The sequence below is a fragment of the Artemia sp. Qi Xiang Cuo genome, chromosome 11 (genome assembly GCF_049724085.1).
Source record: "Artemia sp. Qi Xiang Cuo chromosome 11, ASM4972408v1, whole genome shotgun sequence".
Lineage (NCBI taxonomy): Eukaryota > Metazoa > Arthropoda > Branchiopoda > Anostraca > Artemiidae > Artemia > Artemia sp. Qi Xiang Cuo.
In genome coordinates, this window is record NC_142804.1 from 68,468,464 (window position 1) to 68,494,370 (window position 25,907).

A 25,907-nucleotide genomic window follows, 5' to 3' on the forward strand; every position below is an offset into this window, starting at 1 on the left:
CTAAGTTTAACTTCGTCCTTTGCCGTTTAGCTCTTTTTTTCTAGGTTGGAAAAGGAAATCCGCTTGGTATTCCTTGAAGCATAATAAGCTATTTTCACGCTTTGTTTATATTAGAGATTTTGAGCTAAACTACGAGAAACGAACGCTGTCAAACAGTAAACGACAGAAAAATTTGAACGATGAAAACGAACACAGCTAGTATTCCAATTCCAAGCTATATCAAGGATAGTTTATTTATGAGCTTCAAATAACAATAAAAAGCATTAGTTAGTACAAATTAGTCTAAACACTGAAAGACTCGACTCAAAATAAAGAATAAAACTTCAAAATTCGCCACAGCAAGATTTTGATGATTGTAAGCATGAATTGGGTATTACTAGACAAGACTTTGATATCCTAGACAGATGATTTCCAATCTACCATATCAGGGGCAATAGCCAAGGACAAAATTCTTGTTATTATTTTTAGGCATAGCAGAAAGAAATCACACGCTGAACTTAAACTTTTGAGTTTAGAATTCCCCGCTTTTCTTCAGTGCGCTGGCAATGCCATCTGTGTTTCTGTTTGAACCCATTTCGGCCCGCACAAGATTAGTTTTTGCTGTTTTAGAGTGACGGCAATTTTATCCGGCGTGAAAAACGTAAACCTCGTGATTCCTTGGTAAAATCCGTTTTTTTTTTAAAGTAAATCCGTGGGATTTTCGATGTCTCTGACAGGGGTCGAAAAACCTTTTGTAAACATGGATAAATCGATGGCGGTGGCAACCCAGCAATGAAACAATAACGAAAAATATGGGGTCGAAATTGCGTAGTGACCCCTCACAGTGGAGTTTAGTTACAATTGGTAACTAAACTAATACAGACTATAGTAACAAAATGTGGAGAGCTGTAGAGCCGTTAGCGGCGCGTCAAGAGCGGGTAAAACTAGTTGAGGGCCGTATCCAGTATTTGTGTTTTCAGGTGCTTTACACAAGGATTTTATTTCGGGGGGGGGGGGGGTTACGCAAAAAAAAAAAAAAAAAACGCATACAAAATTTGTTTATAACCATTTTTTACGTTTTTACGAAACAGACTAACATTTCGATGGGGGGGGGGGTCAAACCCCCTGCCTATCCCCCTAGGATATGACCTTTGGTCCGTTCATGCGTAGATTTGACTTGAAAATCTATTTATTTGATCAGGGTTGGTAGTCCGAGTAATCACGAATCCGGATAAGTGAGGGCCGGATAATCCAGTTTCTAGTGCATGTATGTCTAATTTGGACGTGTGTCCCTAGCTGTTATACAGTTTTGCCTAATAGACAGACTGGTTAAAGTAAAGTATCAACCCATCTATTAAACCATGATTTAAGCTATAATAAGGACTTTGCAACTTCCTTTCCATGAAAAATTCACATTTTGGTCGAGTGGCTTTACTGACGAATATGTCTCCAGAAATTTGTATATGAACTGTCCAAGGCTGCATAGCCCTAGTTGCAATGATTTTGTATACCTTGCACATGACATACTTGATCACAGGTAGCACAAGTAGCACTTACTTGTTCACAAGTAGCATGTAAACTAATCAGCTGAGTATACCACTACGAATTTGATTATTATTGACAGGTGAATCTTCAGTGTACCTCAATAGGCCTACAAACAGGATGGGATTAAACGGACCGCTTATTTAGAATTTTAAGATGTAATGAAAACTTTCTGAAACGACCTGAAACAATAAAATTTAACAGGCGTGTTTGCACAAGATTTAAAGAGCCTCTTCAAAGTGACAAAAGAAGAGAGCAACAAGTCGCAAGATATCAGCATTTGAAAAATGAACGGCACCCGTCTAAATCCCGGCTATCGCAATTAGTAGCTGACTTTCTGTGCAAACTTACTGAATTTGTACCATTTTAGTAAAATTTGTACCGAATTTCCAATTAAAAACAGTTTGAACAGATGTAAAAAAAAAAAAAAAAAAAAAATCACAAGTAGACCAATGATCCACGTAATTCAAGTATCAATCTCCCGTTTCTCTGCGTTAGGACGGGAGGGCTATGCGTGATTGGGGGCAAATAATTTGACGCTTCCGGTGTCCCCCAGATATCTCCAGGTGCCCATTTGAAAATGGACTGACTCTGGCAGAGCTTACAGGGTCACACGGCTGATCTTCGTCCTTAACCAAATAATCAGTGATATCAGGACTTGAACATCAGCCCCAAGGGACATAGGATTGCAAGTCCAGCATGCAAACAGATGTAAAGGTCGGAGTAAAATTTTCTTATTACAACTACACCACCCATCGCAACACTGCTGCCATATATTGCTATTTTTTCCCGGTAACTTTGTATGGTAGCCGAGGTCATAGAAACTCAGAAGGCAGCTCGTTCAATAGGAAATTGGAAGGTCTAGTCCCCTTTACAAGGGCCAAAAGTGATCACAGGGCAACCAGTCCTCCCATGTGTTTCTTGCCCTCGGGCACCCGTGTAATCCCTGTGGCAGCGGAGTAAAATTTTGAGATAGACATTTTCCTCAGAACAGTCGAAGGGTCTAATAAAAATGCCTCTGGTGTCGGACATGACCCCCGCAGCCCCAGGGTAAATAGCCCTAAATTATGTAAAGTATTAATTGTTCATATACAGTTTTTAGTTGTTAAGACGATCAGGTTTGGTCTTGAATGTGACCATCTTAGGATTTTTAGATTCGTCGCTAGGTCCTGATTTCCTAGATATCGAGAAAATTTGGCTGATTTTCGAAAAAAGGGGGAAAGACCCCATAAAAGTTAAAGAACCTTAATGAAAATCACACCATCATATTCAGCGCATTAGAAAATCCTAATGTAGAGGTTTCAAGCTCCTATCTACAAAAATGTAGAATTTTGTATTTTTTGCCAGAAGAAAGATCACGGTCTTTATTTGTTGTTTTTTTTTCAGGGGTGATCGTATCGACCCAGTGGTCCTAGAATATCGTGGGAGGGCTCATTAGAACGGAAATTAAAAGTCCTAGTGCTCTTTTTAAGTGACAAAAAAATGGAGGGCAACTAGGCCCCCTCTCACGCTCATTTTTTTCCCAAAGTCACCCAATCAAAATTTCGAGATTGCCATTTTCTTCAGCATGGTCGAAAATATGATAACTATGTCTTTTAGGATGACTTAGTCCCCCGAAGTCTCCGGGAGGAGGGCTGAAAGTTATGGAACTTTACCTAATGTTAACATATAGTATTGGTTATTGGGGTGTATATAGAAGTTTTCAGGAGGGATTTTTTCTGGTAGTGGGGGGGGGGGGTCTGGGGTTATGTTGGATCTTTCCATGAAGGAAGTTTTCATGGGAGAAGGGACATCGCTATGAAGGGGCGCCGGACTTGCCAGCATTATTTAAAAACAGATCAGAAATTAAATATAAAAAAACAATGTTTTTCAACTGAAAGTAAGCAGCAATATCGAAACTTAAAACGAACAGAAAATATTACGTATATGATTGGGATCACCCCCTAGTCAAAACCTCGCTCTTTAAGCCAAAGATTTTTTAGTAATTTAATAAGAGCTATTTATTCTAACGAATAGAACGAATAGAAATTACAATAAATAACCGAGTCAAACTCAAAACGAGCAGACCTTAACATGGGTAGGGCTCAAAACCCCCTACGCTTTTTCAAGGCCAGAACATAATTTGCACTTGTGACTAACGGCCTTTGTGATTAAGGGGTCATTTTTAAAGAATTGGAACAAAATTTGAATTTTAGTTTAAAGAGCGAGGTATTGAATAGGGGGCGGACCCCAAATATACGTATTAAAAATATATGAATATAGATGTTTGTTACGTAAGTTAATTCGTAAGTTACGTATATTTATTACTAATAAAAACGTTCGTGCATAAAATTAAACAAGTTTTGAGAAAAGCATTCAACCATTAAAAGTAAAATTATTATGCAAATTTTGTTTTAATTATTCATGTACGGTGAACCAAAATCAAAATCTGCATTAATTCAGAAACGTTCAAAAATTAAATAAAAAAAAGTTTTTTTAAAATGAAAGTAAGGAACGACGTTAAAACTTAAAACGAACAGAAATTATTCCGTATATGGAAGGGGCTGCCCCCTCCTCAACGCCTCGCTCTTTACGCTAAAGTTTGAGTTTCTCACAACTCTATTTTTTTTAAACAATAAAAAACTTTAGCGTAAAGAGCGAGGCGTCCAAAGTTATGTTCTTGTCCTTATAGGTTATGGAGCCTATATTATAGGGAAATCACTGAGGGAGTGGTTTGTAATAATGTTTTTGCCACTTTTAATTGAAATTATTTGAAAAAAACTACGTTTTCTAAAGAGTTAAAGAGGCTGAGTTACAAGGTCGAACCTTAAAACGTACAGGGATTAGGAGGCACAGTTGGGGGCTGCCGCCCCCAAACCCCGCTTTCGCAGCCTTTAAATAAAAAAAAAAATTTTTAAACTGAAAGTAAGGAGCGACATTAAATCTTAAAACGAACAGAAATTATTCCGTATATGAAAGAGGCTGTGCCCTCCTCAACGCCTCGCTCTTTACGCTAAAGTTTGACTTTCTCACAACTCTTTTTTTAAACAATAAAAACTTTAGCGTAAAGAGCGAGGCGTTGAGGAGGGCACAGCCTCTTTCATATACGGAATAATTTCTGTTCGTTTTAAGATTTAATGTCGCTCCTTACTTTCAGTTTAAATTTTTTTTTATTTAAAGGCTGCGAAAGCGGGGGTTTGGGGGCGGCAGCCCCCAACTGTGCCTCCTAATCCCTGTACGTTTTAAGGTTCGACCTTGTAACTCAGCCTCTTTAACTCTTTAGAAAACGTAGTTTTTTTCAAATAATTTCTGCACGTTTTTGTACAGTTTATTACTTATTATTGCTTGACTAACTGTTAGCTGATCGTGTCAGGAGTTGAAGTTGGGGGGCTGCCGCCCCCAAACCCCCCGCTCTTGAACATTCTTGTGTTAAGGCTTTTAATTCCTGAATACTCAAATCACGTCGTACAGGGTGCCTCCTAATCCCTGTACGTTTTAAGGTTCGAACTTGTGACTCAGCCTCTTTAACAGCCCCCCCAACTGTGCCTTCTAATCCCTGTACGTTTTAAGGGTTGACCTTTTAACTCAGCCTCTTTAACTCTTTAGAAAACGTAGTTTTTTTTCAAATAATACACATAAACAGGTTAGACATGCTTTGTTATGAAAATTGACGCGCAGATATTTCCATAACAAAGCATGTCTAACCTGTTTATCTGTATTATTTGAAAAAAACTAAGGTTTTTCGTAAATGTAAATTCGGGGGATAATTTTTTCGGTCTGAAAATATCAAAAGGCCCTAAAAGGTTAAATTCTGCTTCAAATGAGTCCTCATTCAGCCGGATCTGTTGCCAACTGTGGCCTGTAGGCGTGGCTAAGAAAAAAAAAAGAACTGATGATAAAATTTAAGTGGCTATATTTGGTTTTTTGAAAACAGGGAAGGAGTGATCGGATTTAGCTGAAATTTCGAGGATAAGCTCCCGGGCCCTAGGAAAGCTTAACCTCTAAGTTTAAGTCCAGTCGGACAACGTTAAAGGGGGGCTGTGGTGGGAGGGTCCAAACTTCCGGCCCAGTTTACCCCATGAAGATAACGTTGGAGGAGGATGAAATTTTGCAAGTTTCTTAGTTTGAGCTTGGGCTACAAAATGCGATTACCGCCGTCTCTCTGCAACCTCTAGGACCTGAAATCGCTTAACATTGTGGTGGGTCGCCTCTTTATAGAGGCACAAGTGTGCCTCCTTGATACACTTGTAATTGAACTGAAAATCGAACTGACCTCAAAATTGAACTGAAAATGGTAGTCAAATTGTAGTTGCTTAAAAAACCTTACGGTTACCAATAACTAAGATGTATTTGCCTGAAAATAGCAAGCTTGGCTACTGAATTCACCAAATTCAAGTAAAAAATGAATTATGCATCTCTGCTTTGCACTGCTGCATCATGCAGTGCTTCCACTATCGCCAATTTTTCAGGTTTTCACTCTGATTTCCCCAAAAGAAATCTCCCCGAAAGTTACGTTCATAACCATGAACGTAAGACAAAAACGTACTGTAGTTTTCTCGTCATATGTGCGTATATTCCATAAGAAGCAACACATACGTTAAAACCTAGCTTTTGAAAAATTCGATTTTAAGGTTACCCATGAAGGGAAAAAATCTCATCATGTAAGTCAAATTGTTGTGAGAAATAGAAAACAAGTCATAATGACGCAGCCTAAGAAACTACCGTTGAATTATTATTATGGCCAAAGAAATTTAATCTTTGTTATACTTATTTTATAATAATATAAATCATCGTTATAAATTATAATTAAATAATTTATTATTATAATTATATAGAAATTATTAGTATTATTAAATCATTAAAGACATTATTGATGACAAAACCTATTTTCTGTGTTTAAGCAAATATTCTGCCAGCCGATTTGGCTGCATTTTTCATTGACTAGAACGATACGAAATTGCGAGGTTTAATTTAAAATTTTTTGTTTCTTCTTTTCTTCAGCTGCCCAGTGTTTCTTCTTTTCTTATCATTCATGGCGATCTGAATAAACTAGTTTTATTATTTTTATATAACCCAATTTTAAAAATAATCGTATTTTACAAAATTCGTATCAGAGACTTTGTGTAAGCATGGGGTTAAATACTAAAAAGGTACGTTTTCGGGGCAGCTATTTTAAATTCTCCGAAAGGTCTTCCAAAGAAATATGTAAAATCGATTCGTAATATCTCCTCCATCCCCCCTACCCAAGGCCGTATCCAGGGGGGGGGGGGTGACCCGGTTTGAACCCCCCCCCCCCCGAAATTTTTGCCCGAGTCGAAAATAAGTCGAAAATTAGTAAAACCTAGGTAAAAATCAGTATAATTAGTCGAAAACTGAGTCAAAAATTAGTAAAATCCTCCCCGAAAAAATCAAAAATTAGTAAACCCCCCCCCCCGAAAAAAAAATCCTGGATCCGCTCTTGCCCCTACCACAGAGGATTTTTGCTAAAAGGGAATCCCTATGTAAGCAAAAGACGGAATTTTGTACTTGCCAAATTATTTCTTTGTAGGAGAAATTTATTTTCGCATTGTAAATACTTTTCTCTTAGTTTAGTACCCTCAGTTGACCTTCTTCTTTTCAGTTATCAGCCCGGAAAGTCTGCGAAGTGACAATGCTGGAGCACCAATACCCTCAAGTTATGGTATGCTGGTAGCAAATTCAACTATTACCTTTGAGAAAGGCCCATCATCATCAATAGTTTTGGTTGGAAAAGCCAGAGGGTTTGTGTTTTTCCCTTTATTTTTTAGTGTTAGTTTTCTATTGTAATTTTTTATTTTTTTGCTCAATTTTTAATTTTCTATTCTTCTTTTTTTTACTATTAGTTTTCTTTTTTTATTAATAGGTTTCTATTCTCATATTATTTAATTTTTTACTTGATTTTTTATTATCTATTCTTTTTTCTTTGTTATTAATAGTTTTCTATTCTCATTTTATTTAATTTCTTTACTTGATTTTTAGTTGTATATTCTTCTGTATTTTTTATTATTAATTTTCTATTCTCATTTTGTTTAATTTTTTTACTATAACTTATAGCACAAAAATATACATTAGCGGAAGATTATAGTTTTATAACTAAAAAAATAGATTATGGGCAAAAAATTTAGTTACTCGTCAACAATGGTTTGTTTTGAAAGGCCAGAGGGTCTATTTTCGGTCTTTTTTATTATCACTATATAACTGTTGCTCTTTTTTATCTTTTATTTAGTGTCAGTTTTTATTCCTCGTTTCTTTTAGTTGTTTTATGTAACTTGTAACACAAAAGTATACCCTTACCGGAACCTTATAACTTGAATCTTACAATAATAAGGGTGTAAAAATGTACTCTTAGTGGAGGATTTACAGTTCATGTATAACTGAAAAATACGTTATGGCTAAACAATTTAGTAATGAAGTCAAGCTACGTAAAATAGGCATTAATTGGATTGTCTTAATTACCCCATGATGTGTTGTAAGCTGGGTTGCCACCCGGTGAAAAAATCACTAGAGTTTAGTGATTCATGCGGTTGATTTAGTGATTTTCTTCAATAATCTAGTGATTTATGTGCTGATTTAGTGATTTTTTAGGGAAAAATCACTAGGGGTGGCAACCCTGATTGTAAGCTACTCAATCCGCTGACTGGTAAAATCTACCTTTATTTTACTTATCTACATTTATCTTACGCCAATATCCTCAAGCTATTGTAGGTTGTTGCTAATTTAGTCATCACCTTTGAGAATGGGTTCGTCACCCGTGGGCTGGAAAAGCCAGAGGGCTTTTCTCTTTTTCTGTTCTTTTAGTATTAGATTTTCTATTGTTATTACATTTAGTTATGTACTTATTTTCCCAGCTTCTTAATTATTCACTTTTTTGCTCCTTTACTTACTTAGACTTAGGACTTCCCACGCCGGTCGGCACATTAGGCGGCAACGATCCCTCTCCACGATGACCTCTCCAGTGTCTTCGGCCAAAAATCATCCAGGGACGTTCTTCAGAGCGCTGCGTCGTTTTCTAGGCATCGTTGAAGTGTAGCCCTCTGTCGTCCGCGCTGTTGAACTCCTGGAGGATTCCAACACCAAACATCATGAGGCAGACGATTGCTGCCCGTTCTAATCATGCCCATATCGCCACTAACTGCTTATAATTATCAATAACGAGTGGCTGTTTAGTCTTCTCTCTAATGAATGAGTTGGTAATTTTGTCCGTCCATTTATTCCGAGAATCCGTCGAAGACAATTATTTTCAAAACTTTGGATTCTTTTCTCTAGCTGTTTCGTCAACTCCCAGGTTTCAGAGCCCTACATTAGCACTGACTGGACATAACTATTGACGAGTCTCAATTTCAGCTTCAAAGAGAAAGTGGCACTTCTCCAAACGTTTCTTAACTTATTAAAGGCGCTTCCTGCGCACGATATATGTGTGGCATTTTCATGCTCAGGGCTTCCATCGGTGCTCACTAGACTCCAACTAAATACGTCTACCGCTTCAATTTCCTTTGCTTTAACTGTCAGCGGCTCAGCAGGTAGTTTATTCGCATTATTGCGCATGACTTTCGTCTGTTGCGTACTTATTGCCAAACCTGTTCGTTCACCTACTTTCGATAGTTCATTTATGTTGTACTGAAGCTCCTCTCTTAAGTGAGAAAGGAGCGTTATATCGTCTGCGAAGTCTGCATCACTATTTTCATTCAACTGGATTTCATTTACTATTTTCATTCAACTGGATTCCAACCAAGAAGTTGCACATCCGTAGTATAAGATCAATGAGTATTCTACTCCAGTATTTGCTCCTTTAATTTAGCTTTAGTTTTTCTATCGTCTTTTCTTTCGAATATTTTTTTTTTTACTTTGGTAAGAAAATATACCGTTAGAACCTTATAATATCACCATAGAATTATAAAGGTAGAAAAATGTATCCTTAGCAGAGAATTAAACAAAATATAATCTATTTACAGCTGAAAAATATATTTTAAAAATATAGTAATTTAGTGTCGAAATCAAACTCCATAAAATAGATGAATCGGCTGATACTATTCATTTTTTATTTTATTTTGATATCTTTTATTAAACAAGAAACTTATCCAGTCCACACCCGCTCTAGCTGGACATCGTATAGATAAGGAGGGGCATAATAAGGAGGGGCAAACAAATCTATAAAAACAACAAAGCTCTCCTTTCACCACAAAAATAGACGAATCGGCTGATACTTATTTCGATATCCAAACCACACCTGCTCCAAATGGACATCGTAAAGATAAGGAGGGTCATGATAAGGAGGGGCAAACAAATCTATAAAAACAACAAAGCTCTCCTTTCACCACAGAAATAGACGAATCGGCTGATACTTATTTCTGTATCGAAACCACACCCGCTCCAAATGGACATCGTATAGATAAGGAGGGGCAAACAAGCCTTAAAAACAAAAAAGCTCTCCTTTCACCACAGAAATAGATTCACTCACTCCTCAAAAACATAATTTCTATCTGGAAATCAACTACGCTGAACAAAATGGCTATCTCAAAATTTTGATTGGGATGTGTTTCGGGAAATGGTGGGCGTGGAAGGGGTGTTAGTCGCCTTCCAATCACTTTCGACTATTAAAAAGGACACAAGCCACTCCAATTTCCAATTGAATGAGCCCTTTTCGAAGTTTCTACGACAACTTCTCCGATACGAAGTGCCCTGCCCTAAATGAAAAAAATAATAAATAATGCATTGTGCCAACATCATTCTTATATGCCCCCCAGGGCATAACTTAAAACCCTTTACCTGAGGGTTGTGGGGGAGTGTCCTCCTCTAAAACATATTTTCTATCTGGAAATCAACTACGCTGAACCAAAGGCCTATCTCATAATTTTGATTGGATGTTTTTGGGAGAATGATGGGCGTAGGGGGGGGGGGGTTCTAGTTGCCCACAAAACAATTTCGACTATTATATAGGGCACTGGCCACTCCAATTTCCAATCGAATGAGCCCTTTTCGAAGTTTCTACGACAACTCCTTCGATACGAAGTGCCCTGGTATGGAAAAAAAAAACAAAAAAAACAACAATACGTTGTGCCAACATCGTTCTTTACTTAGGCAGCGCGGTTGCGCTGCCGATGATCTTGGCTACTCTGATGATTCTTTTTTTCTTGATGTTATGAGGAATAATTACACATGACTCGAACTAAAAATTGTTTTCAGTAAAGTGCGAATTGAGTTCTGATTTTTAGAAAGTACACGGGGCGGTAGCCCCACTAGTATCGTACTAGTTTCTGCGTGTTTTAGGTTTGAATTGGTTATTTGTTGTAATTTCTGCTTGTTTTGGGTTTCGTTTATTTTTTGCAATTTTTTTTATTGTTTGAAATATGATTGAATATACGAAATATTTTTGAAATATACACTTGAAATATTGTGTAGCTTTATTTCTGCTTTTCTTTGGTTTAATGTAGCTCTTTAGTTTTCTTGAAATGAAATAGTAATAAAAGAGCTAATGCAAAAAAGTGATAATACAGAAAGGAAAACAGACAAACCCTTCGACTTCTACAACCCAAATCTTTAAGCCTTTCTCTAAGTCGACGCGCAACTTAGTGTATTGATACTCTTGTATTGATGGGAAATTCGTTCTGTATCTGATAGTGTAAATATGAATATTATTGCATTCTTTTCTTTAGCTAAAATTGTGTACCCGTACTATGCTATTTGGCATTCCTTTCCCCCTTCTTTTTCAGAATCGCTATTTACGTACGGTTTTTTACCATGAACAGTTTGAAAAACCGGCTAGAAAAAAATCAGATTGTTTTTGTTTTATCAAAAAGAAACATCTATGCTTGACACATAGAAGATTCTTTATTTGTCAATGATGAACGTGTGATAAGTAAATAAAAAGAATGATTTATGGCTCAGTTTTAGAGATTGTATCCTTCATAGCGATTGAAGAATGGTGTGAGATTAGTAGGATCTAAAGCATAAGGAAAAATGCCATGGTGAAAAATGCATTTATTCGTATATTTTTAATTGCGAACTGTCTTTTTTTTAACTTCTATCAAATTAGTAGACAGCTGTGCTAAACCACAAATATATAAGGTAGGGGGCAGGCATTTTTCTTTTCCTTATAAAGAAAAAAGTTTAGGAGGGGAGGTGTGATTTCTTCGTTTTTTTTCATTAAAAAACCGAAAGGTGTTTTTAAAAATACAGAGGGGGTATGGACAAGTAAGTCCTTGGAGGGCATTTACCCTTTTACCCAAGTTGGTGACACTGGGAGTAGAGTACCCAGTGACTGCTGGGGCTCCTCAAGGAAGTGTACTTAAGTTAAGCCCTTTTTTATTATTTATGAACAATTAAAACGACAACCTAGTAATTTAAATTATTTTTTTTTTTTATGACGAAATAACAAGCCACACTACTGGCATCCATAATATTCGATAGTAAGGAGCATAAGGTAAGATCAAGGAGTGAGAAAGGACTTTCAAATTTGGTCCTAGGAAAGTATGCTTAAGCTTCCTTGAAAAAACGAAAACTCCTGCATATCTTCATTTTAATCAAACCTGTTTGACGTTTGAACGAGAGGTTTTGGTCAATAAGAATACCCAACAATCGAACCTACCGTTATACTATATTCAACATCAGCTGTTGTTAAATTTGACTATTTAGATTTTCTAAATTGTTTTTACGGTTCAACGTGACAGCAGTAATGAAAATATGGCAATATTCATAGCACTAGACATAAAATTTCGAGAATTGTAATAGCAGCAACATTTGTTTGGACATTCAAGCTTAAAAGTTCAAGCCAAGAACAGTGGAAATTAATCATCATTGTTAAGTGGGAACTTACGCTACCATATTTTTCTTTAAAAATAATGAAAAATGAGTTATTTAAAAAAGGAAGGGTGAATGAAAAACCAGAAAATAAAGCTAAAAACATAAGGCATCAAACAGCTTAAGAAGGCGTGACTTTTCTTTAAACGTGTTGTTGTCTTCAGGAATCAATAGGTTGTTAAGGTTTGAATTTTCACCTATGAAAAGTATTCCAAATTTAACTAATTCATTTTATTTATTTTCACCACTTAGCATGGCAACACTGACGAAAACGTCATACTGTCCTAAAACTTCATAGTTTTGAAAGAATTGAAAGATTCGCTGGTACTTCTGTCTTTTAGCCACCACACTCAAGATCTTATATCGCGAGCATGAGACAATAACCGGTTTTCATGGTCTTTATTCCAGACAATTGGAAACTATATTGTAGCTATATTTTAATTAAATATTTAGTTGTTATTTTAATTAGGTTAGGTTATTTAAGGTTACGTATTTAATATAATTAAGTAGCAAGTTCGGACATGGGCGACAAAACCTTAGGGAGGAAATGCTCATAGATTTTTGTAGTGATAAGGAGCTTTTCACTACCAGCACAATGTTTTGACATAGAGAACGCAGAATAGTCACATGGAGATCCCCAGACAGCCGAACCTCAAATATGATTGACCTCATACTGGTCCGCAAGCGTTGGAAGTCGTCAGTGCTGAATACAGTATATTTGGACGGTGGCGATTTTGACTCTGACTATGTTCTAGTCATGTCAGAACTTCGTATGAGCCTCCGAAAACCCTAACCACTCAAGAAAAGCAACCGAAAATACCGTGCCGATCTCCAAAAAAAAACTTCGATACAAGAAACAAATATAAAACGGCGCTCTCGAATAAGCTGTCAAGCATCCAACTCACGGGAGTCCCAACCACTGAGGAGATCGACCGTCTGGTGGATGAAAGCACTTCAATCAACAGATAAACGGACAATGAATTCTAAGGAGTACATTCCGACTCGGATAAACCGTCGATCAGACTCGAAATCATCGACGCCTGTGCAGGAGAACGTAATCAAGCCAACATACAACACCAACAAAGACATAATGATTACAAGAGGCTAAAACCTCTAGTAGAGAAAAAAAACGACAGGCTCTGGCCAATACGTAACCGACAAGTGCCATGAATGCAAAGACGCCTTCAAAAAAATGACAGCCACTACATGTACAAAAAAGTACGGGAGTTGTCTAAAAAGAAACCCGCGGCAGCAACAACCCTGTTAGATAGACATAAACTTATCACAGATTCTGAGGAGAGGCGGGAACTCTGGAAGGAACACTTTTGGCAGAAACTGAACCTCACAATAACCCCTGACCCGTCTATCCTACTGTCTTTTCAACTACCGGAGTACCCAATAGATCCAAGTCCACCACCATTACGAGAAGAGGTAGTTGCTGCTATACAATCACTGAAAACAAATAAATTTCCTGGTCCAGATGGCATACAGTCAGAGCTAATTAAATTAAACCCAGAAAAAATGGTAGAAACTTATCATAAAGTCACAGTAGGCATCTGGGAAACAGGACACTTCCCTAGATCTTGGACGAAATCCATGATTATCCCCTTTTACAAAAAGGGTGAAAAAGGCGACTTTAATAACTACAGACCAATTAGCATGACAAGCCAATCGGCAAAGATCCTCACGAAAATCCTACTTGACCCACTAAAATCCCTGACAGACCTCACTTTAGAGGAATATCAGGCCGGCTTCCGAAGAGATCGATCTACTATAGATCATATATTTTCCACCCGGCAACTGATGGAGAAGAATATAGAAGTTGCGAAAGAACTGCTCTTACTTTTTATTGACTTTATACAGGCCTTCGATTTAATATGGCGCAACGGGCTTTGGCACGTACTTCTGCATTATAGAGTCCCCAAAAACATGGTAACGTTGATCAAAGACATGTATTTGAGTTTCTGTAGCCAGGTTCAGACGCCTGAGGGATTGACAGAAGAGTTCCAGACGTCAGCAGGTGTTCTTCAGGGTTTCGTCCTATCCCCTCATCTATTTAATCTGTTTCTAAATGCAGCTTTATCACTTGCTAAAATCACGGACGGTGCATCCATTGGAGGAAAACTTGTCGACAAATTGGCGTACGCAAACAAACGAGATAGTGTCAGCAACCGAAGTCCTTGGGATGGTTGTCAACACAACAGAAACGAAAGTCATCCGGGTATCCAGAGACTCTGCACCCAGAGCCATACAGCTAACCATAAAAGGAGAGCAAATTGAAAATGCAGAGTCTTTTTTCTGCCTCGGCAGTCTTTTTACCTCTAATAACGATTGCTCAAAATCGATTAGGTTTAGACTTTGCCTTGCAACCAGCAGCTTCAAGAGCCTATCATCAATTTCGTAAAGTAAATTACTATCAAAATCATTGAAGGTCCGTCTCTTTAACTCTCTCATAATCCCCATTGCAAGTGAAACATGGTCAATTAAAGCTGATCACGAAAGGCGAATCTCCGCATTTGAAACAAAACGTCTCCGTCGCATAGCAGGGATCACCTACATTGACATTGAGTATCCAATAAAGACCTCCGTAAGTTCCTCCACTGCTCATACACTATCACGAACCGACTTAGAAGTGAGAAACTCCGCTGGCTTGGTCATATCCAATGAATGGCATCAAATCAACTCCCCAAAATCACGTTTGAAAAACATGTACATGGCAAACGACCTCGTGACTGACCTGGCAAGAGATGGCACGACAATTTCAATGGCCAGAACCTCCCCCAGCTCCTGCATATTGCTCCAGATAGAACCGAATACCGTTGCCATATTCAACGACTAGTGAGAAGAGAAAAAAGCCCCAATACAGCCACAAAGGCTGGATGGGATATAAGTCAAGTAAGTCAAGTCATTTAATATAATAAGGTCTGGGCCGCTCCCTTCCATAATTCTTCGTTGTAGTTTTTGTAATTTTGTTGATAAATTATTAAATTTTTCATCATATTTGGTTTTATTTTATTAGCATTAACCAAACTTCACTTCTCGACAGAAATTGAGTGGCTAGAAGACACAGGTACCCTATTTTTCAGCAAAAAAGACTGTGAGAGTAGAAAAGTAGCCTATTATAAGAAAAAGAAAAAAAATCGCGAAACACGCTCACTTCGAAGCGCCATAGTAGATTAACCGCAAAACAGAGTTTATTGTTTTAAATTCTAGGATTTTTAACTTTTTCCCTCTTTATACTGGTCTAACATTTCACGCAAAAGAATCAACCGGGTTTTCCATCCTTTTTACTGGTTCAAAACTTTATATAGCAGCAACAGGTAAATGTATCAGCGGGTAAAAAGGTGAAGTAATTTGATTTCCCTTTCTAAAATACACTTGTGGAATAATGCGCTAAGCTAGAGAAACAAATCCAATTAAAGTGTACTTGAATACGAATTCAGAGGACTGTAATTTTTCTTTTCCTCTTTAATTATCTCTCTTTTAGCTTTTCTCTTTGGTTTTCTCTTTTTGGTTCTCTTTTAGTAATCTCTCTTTTCTTTATTGCTGCATATCCTCCGATAATGTTGCTGCGTATCCTCCGTGGGCCCATCTGAGATGGGTCCTCGGGAGCACAAAGAAAAGAAAAGGCAGGCTAAAACAAAAAACTGAAATAGCTACTTTTTAGGTGCCTTATTATGTCATTTAACATAAACTGTTTTAATGTATCTTCAATTCTTTTTTCACTTGCGTAATATATATATACGTGTATCTAAAAGCCATTGGCCATACCATAGGCAACGCGCTAGCGCTGCCTAAGTAAAGAGCGATGTGAGCACAATGTGTTGTTTTTTTTTTCTCCTACCCGGGCACTTCGTATCGAAGGAGTTGTCGTAGAAACTTCGAAAAGGACTCATTCGATTGGAAATTGGAGTGGCTAGTGCCCTTTTTAATAGTCGAAAGTGATTGGAGGGCAACTAGCCCCCCCTCCCACGTCAGTCATTCCCCCAAACACATCCAATGAAAATTTTGAGATAGCCATTTTGTTCAGCGTAGTTGATTTCCATATAGTAAATATCTTTTTGAGGAGGACACTCCCCCACAACCCTCAGGGCAAGGGTTTTAAGTTATGCCCTGAGGGCATATAAGATCAATGGTGACAATGTACAGTTTATTATTTTTTTTCTTTAAATCAGGGCACATCATATAGAAGGGGTCGTCGTAGAGACTTCAAAAGAGGCTCATTCGATTAGAAATCTAGAATTCCAGTCGCCTTTTGAATAATCTAAAGGGATTGAAGGGTAAATAGCCCCTCCCCTTCCCCTCATGCCCATAATTTCTCCAAACACATCCAATTAAAAGGTTGAGATAATTATTTTGTTCAGCGTAGTTAATTTTCACATATAAATTGTGTTTTTCAGGAGGAAAGTCCCCCACAACCCTCAGGGCAAGTGCTTTAATTTATGCCTTGGGGGCATATAAGGTTTTTATAGAAGGCGTTGTCTTATAAACTTCAAAACAGGCTCATTCGATTTTAAATTCAAAGGGCTAGTGCCCTTTTTAATAGTCGAAAGTTATTGGAGGGCAACTAGCCCCCCCCCGCCCATCATTTCCCAAAACATCCCCTATTAAAATTGTGAGATAGCCATTTTGTTCAGCATAGTTGATTTCCAGATAGAAAATATGATTTTGAGGAGGTCACTCCCCAAAAACCTTCAGGGAAAGGGTTTTAAGTTACGTCCTGAGGGCATATAATGCTTTTATAGAAAGCGTTGTCTTAGAAACCTCAAAACAGGCTCTTTCGATGGACAACTAAATTGGATAGTACACATTTTAATATTTAAAAGGTATTGGAGGGCACCTAGCCTCCCCCACACCCCTTATACTCTGGCACACAACCAAAATCAAAATTTTGATATTGCCATTTTTTTCCGTATCGATGTTTTCAAGACAAAAAATGTGTTTTTGAGGAGGACACTCCCCCACAACCCTCAGGGAAAGGGTTTTAAGTTATGCCCTATGGACATATAAGGTTTTTATAGAAGGCATTGTCGTAGAAACTTCAAAAAAGGCTCATTCGTTTGGAAATTCAAAGGGCTAGTGCCCTTTTTAATAGTCCAAAAGGGTTGGAGGGCAGCTAGCCCCCCCACGCCCATCTTTCCCCGAAACCCATCCAATCGAAATTGTGAGATGGCAATTTTGTTCAACGTAGTTGATTTCCAGATAGAAAATAGGTTTTTGAGGAGGACACTCCCCCACAACCCTCGGGACAATGGTTTTAAGTTATGCCCTTGGGGCATATAAGACTTTTATAGAAGGCGTTGTCGTAGATACTCCAATACAGGCTCGTTTGATTGGAAATTCAAAGGGCTAGTGCAATTTTTAATAGTCGAAAGTGATTGGAGGGCAACTAGCCCCCCCCACGCCCATCATTCCCCCAACCACATCCAATCAAAATTTTGAGATAGGCATTTTGTCAGCGTAGCTGATTTCCAGATATAAAATATCTTTTTGGGGAGGACACTCCCCACTACCCTCGGGGCAAGGATTTTAAGTCATGCCCTGGGGCATATAAGGTTTTTATAGAAGGCGTTGTCGTAGAAACTTCAAAACAGGCTCATTCGATTGGAAATTTAAATGGCTAGTGCTCTTTTTAAAAGTCGAAAGGGATTGGAGGGCAAATAGCCCCCCCCCCACCCCACGCCCATCATTCCCCCAAACACATCCAATCAAAATTTTAAGATAGCCATTTTGCTTAGCATAGTTGATTTCCAAATAGAAAATATGTTTTTGAGGAGGACACTCCCCCAAAACCCTCAGGGCAAGGGTTTTAAGTTATGCCCTGGGGGCATATAAGGTTTTTTATAGAAGGCATTGCTTTAGACACTTCAAAACAAGCTCAATCGATTGAGAATTCACAGGGCTAGTGCCCTTTTTAATAGTTGAAAGTTATTGGAGGGCAACTAACCCCACACGCCCATCATTCCTGCAAACACATCCAATCAAAATTTTGAGATAGTCATTTTGTTCAGCGTAGGCTAGTTGATTTCCAAATACAAAATATTTTATTTAGAACGACAGTCCCCAACAGCCTTCATGGCGAGGGTTTTAAGTTATGCCCTGGGGGCATATAAGGTATTATAAGAAGGCGTTGTCATACGAACGTTAAAACAGACTCATTCGAGTGGGAATTCAAAGGACTAGTTCCATTCTTAATAGTAGAAAGAGATTGGAGGGGAACTAGCCCCTCCCCCACGCCCATCATTCACCCAAACACATCCAATTAAAATTTTGAGATAGCCATTTTGTTCAGCGTAGTTGATTTCCATATAGAAAATATGTTTTTGAGGAGGACACTCCCCAAGAACCCTCAGGGCAAGGGTCTTAAGTTATGTCCTGGGGTATATAAGGTTTTTATAGAAGGCGTTGTCATAGAAACTTCAAAAGGGGCTCATTTGATTGGAAATTAAAAGGGATAGTGCCCTTTTTAATATTCAAAAGTGATTGGAGGGAAACTAGCCCCCCCCCACGTTCATTAATAACCCTCACACATCAAATAAAAATTTTGTGAAATCCAGTTTGTTTAGAATATTCGGGGTGATTTCCTGATAGAAAATATGTTTCTGAGTAGAACACTCCCCCACAACCCTCAGGGCAAGGGTTTTAAGTTATGCCCTGGGTGCATATAAGGTTGTTATAGAAGGCGTTGTCGTAGAAACTTCAAAAAAGGCTAATTCGATTGGAAATTCAAAGGCTAGTGCCCTTTTTAATAGTCGAAAGTGATTAGTAATATTTTTTGTTGTTGTTGTTGTTGTTTAGACCAGGGCACTTCGTATCGAAGGAGTTGGCGTGGTAACTTTGAAAGGGGCTCATTCGATTGTAAATAGACAGATCTAATACCCCTTTTAATATTCGAAAGTTACTGGGGGCAACTATTCCTCATTCCACGCCCACCCTCCCATTGGCCCATTATGTTTAAAAAAAAAATTTTGCCATAATATTAAATAAAAATGCACTGTGATAATGCTAATTCCCAATAGGCATCTCAACAGTATCCCAAGAACGACTGAGGGTATTATGTTCAAACTGTCGAGGCTACTTCTGCTCTTAAAATTTAACCAAATCAAAATAGTGTAAGTGTATCCAAGCTTTCAAAGAAAGTAAACAGATTTTTTTTGTGAATGGTATCAAGTTTTCCATGTCAGGTCAACTAGAGGAGGTATGAAACTAACTACTAGTTGTGTCCAGATTTTAAATAGGTGTATGTTGTTAAAAATTGCTGAAAATTTTTCTCCAGCATACAAATAGCAGGCCAAACTATAAAGTCTTAAAAAAGAAAAGATTTAAAGTGTTATTTTCTTTTCCCTTAAAAGAAACAATGTCAATATAAAACGAACAGAAATTAATTAAAAAAACTTTCTACACAAAACAAGTTTTTCAAATAATAGTAAAGAGGTCTATTGAACCAAAAATAAGCAACATTAAAACCAAATAATCCACCAAGGTCGAAACTACCACAAATCAGTATCGATAAATAAATGAAACCTAAAACGAACAGAAATTACAATAAATAACCGAGTCAAACTCAAAACGAGCAGAAATGAACATAAGTTGGGCGCAAAACCCTAATGCCTTCCCAAGGCCAGACCATAATTTGCACTTTACTAAAAACATACCAATGAATCTTCATTGTCAGTTTAATATACATATACTGATATTTAGCGATCAAAATTTTAAAATCATTTTATTAATTAAAGTTATAAAAGTAAAAACATTTATAATTTTTTCAGTAAAGTGCAAATTTTGTTCTGGCCTTGTTCTCCTTATTGTTCTCCCCGGTAGGTTCAGTCACAAGTAAAACTCCTCTCCATACACTACCTTAATTTGCTTATAAAATCTTGGGGTACTTGACTTCTCAACACCAGTAACCCAAGCCTGAAACTCCTGGTCCCTAAGGCGCTATCCCAACACACCAAAAAAATTATCAGGTTTTCAATGGCAACCCTGACCCTCATTCCATGCCGGAATGACCCGTTTTGGCCATGTTGCCTTTTTAGAAGAATTCAACATCTCATTATATCTCAACATCTGCTATATGGTTTTAGGTATTTACCCCCCCCCCCCCCGACGTTTACTCCCCGCGGAAAATACTCCCGGAAATTTTCCGCGGGGGGGGGGGTAAAAGCCGGCATCCCTATTATATATCTCATTATACATAAGAATCGCTATTTACTTACTGTTGTTTTAAAAATGAACAGTTGGAAAATCAGGCTAGAAAAAAACAAGACCAAGCTAGAAAAAAACAAAAACAAATTTACGTTGTAATTCAAGGGCTTTTATAAAAGTATGTCTTCATTTGGCAGATTCTGCAAATCTGCAAAGCTAATCCGCAAATTCGATTTTATTGGAGACTCGTTTACCCGTTCCCCCCTCAGAGTTATGAGATTTTCTGATAATTTTACATTGGATTTGAGTGTTTTATTTCCCCAAATCTGTCCCCTTAAAATTGTTTACCTCCTCCTAAGTAAATTCCTGTCAATTAAGGGAAGTTGCATTTATCAAATGCCCACTCGTCTCCCTCTAGATTTTGAAAAATGTGTTTAGAACCCCCCCCCCCCCCGCCCTACATATTTGTGAATTGACGCCACTACTATTTACTCGCCCTTACATTGCTACCAAGGCTTTCGATCATGTATGCATGTGTTTGGGCAGGAACTTCTGAGGGGTCTAGCTTAGGGTAATGGCTCATTTGTCAAAAAATCGTATACAGCCGAGCTATACGGAAATTTTCGGCAAAATCATGAGATTCTGCGTCAAAAATGCGACGAAACGGCAATAGAATAATTGTATTTATAAACGGCCTGTAATTTTATATGCTCTAATTTTTGATTTTAAGCGTTGGTACCAATTGAGAGGGGTGCAGAGGGAGGGGGGATTCAACCCTCCCCCAAGATATTTTCGTTCCCCTAAATTTTGAAAACAATACTTCTTTCGGTATTTTTATTGAAATACCCTTTTGTGTTGTTTTCATTGGGGGAAGAAACTCCCCCCTTGATTTTTAAAAATGTATTTTGCCCCCGTCCCTCAATATTTTCCAGAATTGGCGCCACTGTTTCTAAGACTTTATAGCCTACAACATAACGAAACTCTATGCGAATCAGGTTTACTTAACATACATCTACTATATACGGTATGTCGCGTCTAAATTTCTAATATGCAGTATAGACTTAGCTTAGAATTGTGGCCAGTTAATGCATCACACCAATTGTTTGCGGAACAGCGTTCTTCAGAAGAGCGTTATACAGAAAATCGATAATGTTAAATATGAATCTGACAGAGTGGCCCCATAAGTGGCTGACAACAATTAGAATACTGTGAATATAAACAATGTATGCGAACACATAATATGATGTGTGTATAATATGAGCCAAAAAGTAACATGAACATAATATGAACAAAAAGACAAATTTCAAATAAATGTTTGTAGGATCAATAAATGTAATTTGTTTGTTAAATAAAAGTTATCAAGTTCCTCATATATGCACATCCCTGTGGGAGTTTTCTCTCCACAGAAAACTCTTACCTTGGAAAATCACCCAAATTAGAGAATCCTCTCCCCCAAAAGTGTGAATCTGACAAAACAGATCGTCCCCATGAGTGGCTGACAACAATTAGAATGCTGTGAATAGAAACAGTGTATACGAACACATAATATGAACAAAAAGACACATTTTAAATGAATGTTCGTAGGTTCAAGCTTCCTCATATATCCACATCCCTGGGAGAGTTTTCTCTCCACAGAAAACAGTCACCTTGGAAAATCACCAAATTAGAGAACCCCCCCCCCCTCCGCCAGGGGCGCCCATAAGCTGAATTCCAGGGGGGGGGCAAACTTCGTCTAATTGGCACTTTTAATGCTATATAATAGAAATCTCAGAACAAAAATATAAAAATAAAGCAGCATTATTCAGCCAGGGGGGTGCCCCCCCTTATGGGCGCCCATGCCCCCCCCCCCCAACAAAAAAATGTGAATCTGACAGAACAGATCGTCCCCATGAGTGGCTGACAATAGTTAGAATATTGTGAATAGAAACAATGTATACGAACACATAATATAAACGAAAAGACAAATTTTAAGAGAATATTCGTAGGATCAAGCTTCCTCGTATATCCACATCCATGAGAGTTTTCTCTCCACATAAAACTCTCGCCTTGGAAAATCCTCCAAATTAGAGACCCCCCCCCCCCAAAAAAAAAATGTCTGCATACTTACCAATAACAAATGCTACGCGCAAACAATGGAAAAATTTCGTAGCTTTCAGTCCTTTCCCCGGCGGCTGTGGGGGTGATGTTACCTCCAAAGGCATATTTATTGGACCTTTCAACTATGTTGAACAAAAATGGCTATCTCTAAATTCTGATCGAACGACTCAGGGGAAAAGAGGGCGTGGCAGGGTGGCTAGTTGTCCTTAAATCTTTTTGGTCGCTTAAAAAGCACAGTAGAACTTTTGATTTCCAATCATATGAGCCTTCTCTCACTATGCTAGGATTACATGTTTGATACGATCACCTCTGAGGAAAATAAAAAAAGAAGATAAATAATCACGCATTCGTGATATCGTGCTCTTTCTTCTGGCAAACTGGCAAAAACGTAAAATTCCATATTTTGTATATAGGAGCTTGGAATCTCTACAGTTGTATTCTCTGATACACTCAATCTGATTAAGCTAAATTTTAATACCGTTTGCTTTTTAGCTTTCTGCTTAGAACACGCTTTCGCAATAGCAAGAACATACAACCAAACATTTTAAAATTAAAAAACCACGCAAAGGGAAACAAAAAAACAAAAGTGATATTCTGAACTAACTGAATGTATGAAGAGTAGAGAGAGAGAGAGAGAGAGAGAGAGAGAGAGAGAGAGGGGGGGGGGGTTTGTAGCCACAAATACGTAAATAACCGACACAATTTATGATTAAGATACGTACTATAATTGACTTAGTATAAGGAGATTAAACAGGGCCATATCCAGGATTTTTTTGGGGGTGGGGGGGGCGGTTTACAAAAAATTGTGATAATGATTATCAAGGTTACTGTGTGCAAAAATGGTTTACATATATTTTGTTACTTTTGTACGAGTTGGAAAGAAACTAGGGGGGGGGGTCAAATTAGATAATTCCCCCTTGATCACGCCCTGGGCTTGAAGCATGAAAGTGATCGACGTTTTCTGATATCTGCTGGGAGATACTTTCAAATCTCGATATACATAATTATAGAGCCAAAATCAACGTCTTTTCAATTGAAAATTGCCATAATCGTTTATGCATACATAACTAGTCAGATACATAATTCATTAAAAAAAGAAGTGAAAATGTTTTATTTATCAGATTGTGGTTTTTTGGAAGCTTGTGACTAGAGGCGTAATCTATCATGAATTCTATTCTAATATCATTTAAAGTCCCTTTTCGAATACCAATTTTCCCAAACTGAAAAAGTTGTGACCAACATCTGAAATTGTCTATCAAGCTATAATAAATAGCCTATCATTAGGCCTTAAGTCCCCTCCCAAGTCACCTACCTATAAACAAATCACCATTCGTTCCGAACTCAAATTAAGGTTGTTTAATTTGTAAGTTTGGGGACTTGAAATGGATCAATTAAGGGGTTATTTACTGGGTCAATATGTACCCGTAGTTTGTTTTAACTGACATGAGGCGTTGAGACATAATTCTTTTTTTTGGTGAAGGAGAGATCAAAAAATTTTCTGCAGGATTAGATGCCTTAAAAATGTTTACTTCCAAGTGTTCAAATCCTCCCCGGAGCATATCTGTAAATAGAGCAATGGAGTCAGGGTGGGTGGGAATTCGGTAAAATTTCCGACTAACCCACTAATGGGATAGTTAAGAAATAGACATATCTTTAGAAACAGAATTTTATCCTGGATCCAAGTATAACATTCACTTGCGTCAGAAATGAACTTTACCCTACCCCCTCCCACTCCCTATTGTGCAAATACATAGGCTACCCTGAGTTGTATATATGCACTGAATTCACTCTTTTCTTCAAACTGATTTAACAGTTCGTCAAAATAATGGAAAATACTTTGCTCATATACTATTTAGGGTATATATTTGCATTTTAGGAGAGGGGGTGAAGTTCATTTCCGATGCAAATGAATGTTAAATTTTAATTCAGTATGACATTCTTATTCTAAAAATATGTCTGTTTCATAGCTACTTCATTACTGATTGAATTGGAAAGTTCACCGGGAATTTCTCTAGTTACGCCGGATATAGGTTTAGGGCCTCCATGCACTCACTGAGAATCCCCCTTCTGCAAAAAATGGTTTAAGGACCCCTGGAAAAAATGGTAGACTTAAATTTAATTTTTCTGTTGTTGACCCTTCCCTCTCCCCAAGAAAAATTGTTTGATCCTCTCCCTGGGTGTCCGACGGGTCTTTGTATACCTAAGAATTGGGACAAAGGTGCATATTGATCTGGTTTTAAACAGAGGTCGGGTCTGAGGTTTCCACGGGGTCAAATATACCAAAAGAGACGCTTGTGTGCCGAAAGTTATTCTAATATCTTCAGAGGTATGCCTATAGAAAGAGGGTGGCATGGGGAAATAGGTGGCCGAAGCAGGGAATATATGAACATAAGTCCAGCTTTAAATGGAGGTAACAACAAACATTTTCCGAATGGAAGGGGTGTTTTCAAAAGTTCTTTTTGTGTCAAAATTTGGCAAGTTGTCTCTAGAAATGACCTCGGCATAGACAAGGGTCGTTAATTCTCTCTAAAGGTCACCTCGAACAAATCTCACGAAAAATCCAGAAATAGTTAAGACTGGCTTTTTGCTAACTTATTCATTTATAATACTAGGTGAATGAAATTTCTGAAATGGTTCTACAGGCTAAATCTAAGTCTGAGTGGAAGATGTTTTCAAATTCTTGCTTGTCCCTACCTGTCCTACTTCTAATATTTTGTAAAGATAGGTCCTGTGCCTGGCTTCAAATGGTTTATTTTCGTCTTCTCGAAAGGGAAGGTTTTACTCGCTATCTTTTGCAAACACCAATACAGGAGTCTAGGCTCTGTGTGCATATCTAGGTGATTGATTCTGACTCCTGGTAGGAAGCGTAAATTTGTGCACACCAACGATCGAAAGCGCTCAACCCATTGGGATCAAGTACTTAGTATAGGATAACCAGGCTTAATTAGGAACTTTTGTTAATTGATTGCACTGATCAAACAAGGAATCCTTAACCGGAAAGTAAAACAATTATTCTTAGAAAGGAGTGGATTTAGGGTTGTCCTTTATGTAATCTATTAAGCTGCTTTTAAATAAGTGACCGACAAAGCCGGTTTCGGCTTGGTAACGCTCAAATACAAGATTTGTTATCCTAGGTACAGGTTAGGTTATGTAACACTACAAGCGAACTATAAAATACTCTCTTGCTAATTTTTTGTATGTTTCATGAAATTCGCCCTTTTGTTGCTGTTTTGGATTGACCCCCCCCCCCCAAAAAAAAAAAATCCTGTGCATATGCCTTAATGTTATGTTTATAATAGTTTGTATTATACCCTGTATCTGAGGAGATATTCGACATGGTTCTTGTCAAA

At 37.8% G+C, this 25,907-nt stretch overlaps 1 protein-coding gene across 1 annotated transcript in view; it reads left to right on the plus strand.

Annotated features, from left to right (window-relative positions):
* LOC148947275 (vesicle-fusing ATPase 1-like) overlaps positions 1 to 25,907 on the plus strand; it is a 324,795-nt gene that overhangs the window by 52,584 nt on the left and 246,304 nt on the right. Inside the window, exon 5 of the mRNA XM_089096977.1 lies at positions 7,121 to 7,259. Within this exon, the coding sequence (XP_088953103.1) occupies positions 7,121 to 7,259 (139 nt within the window). The remainder of the gene's footprint in view (positions 1 to 7,120; positions 7,260 to 25,907) is intronic.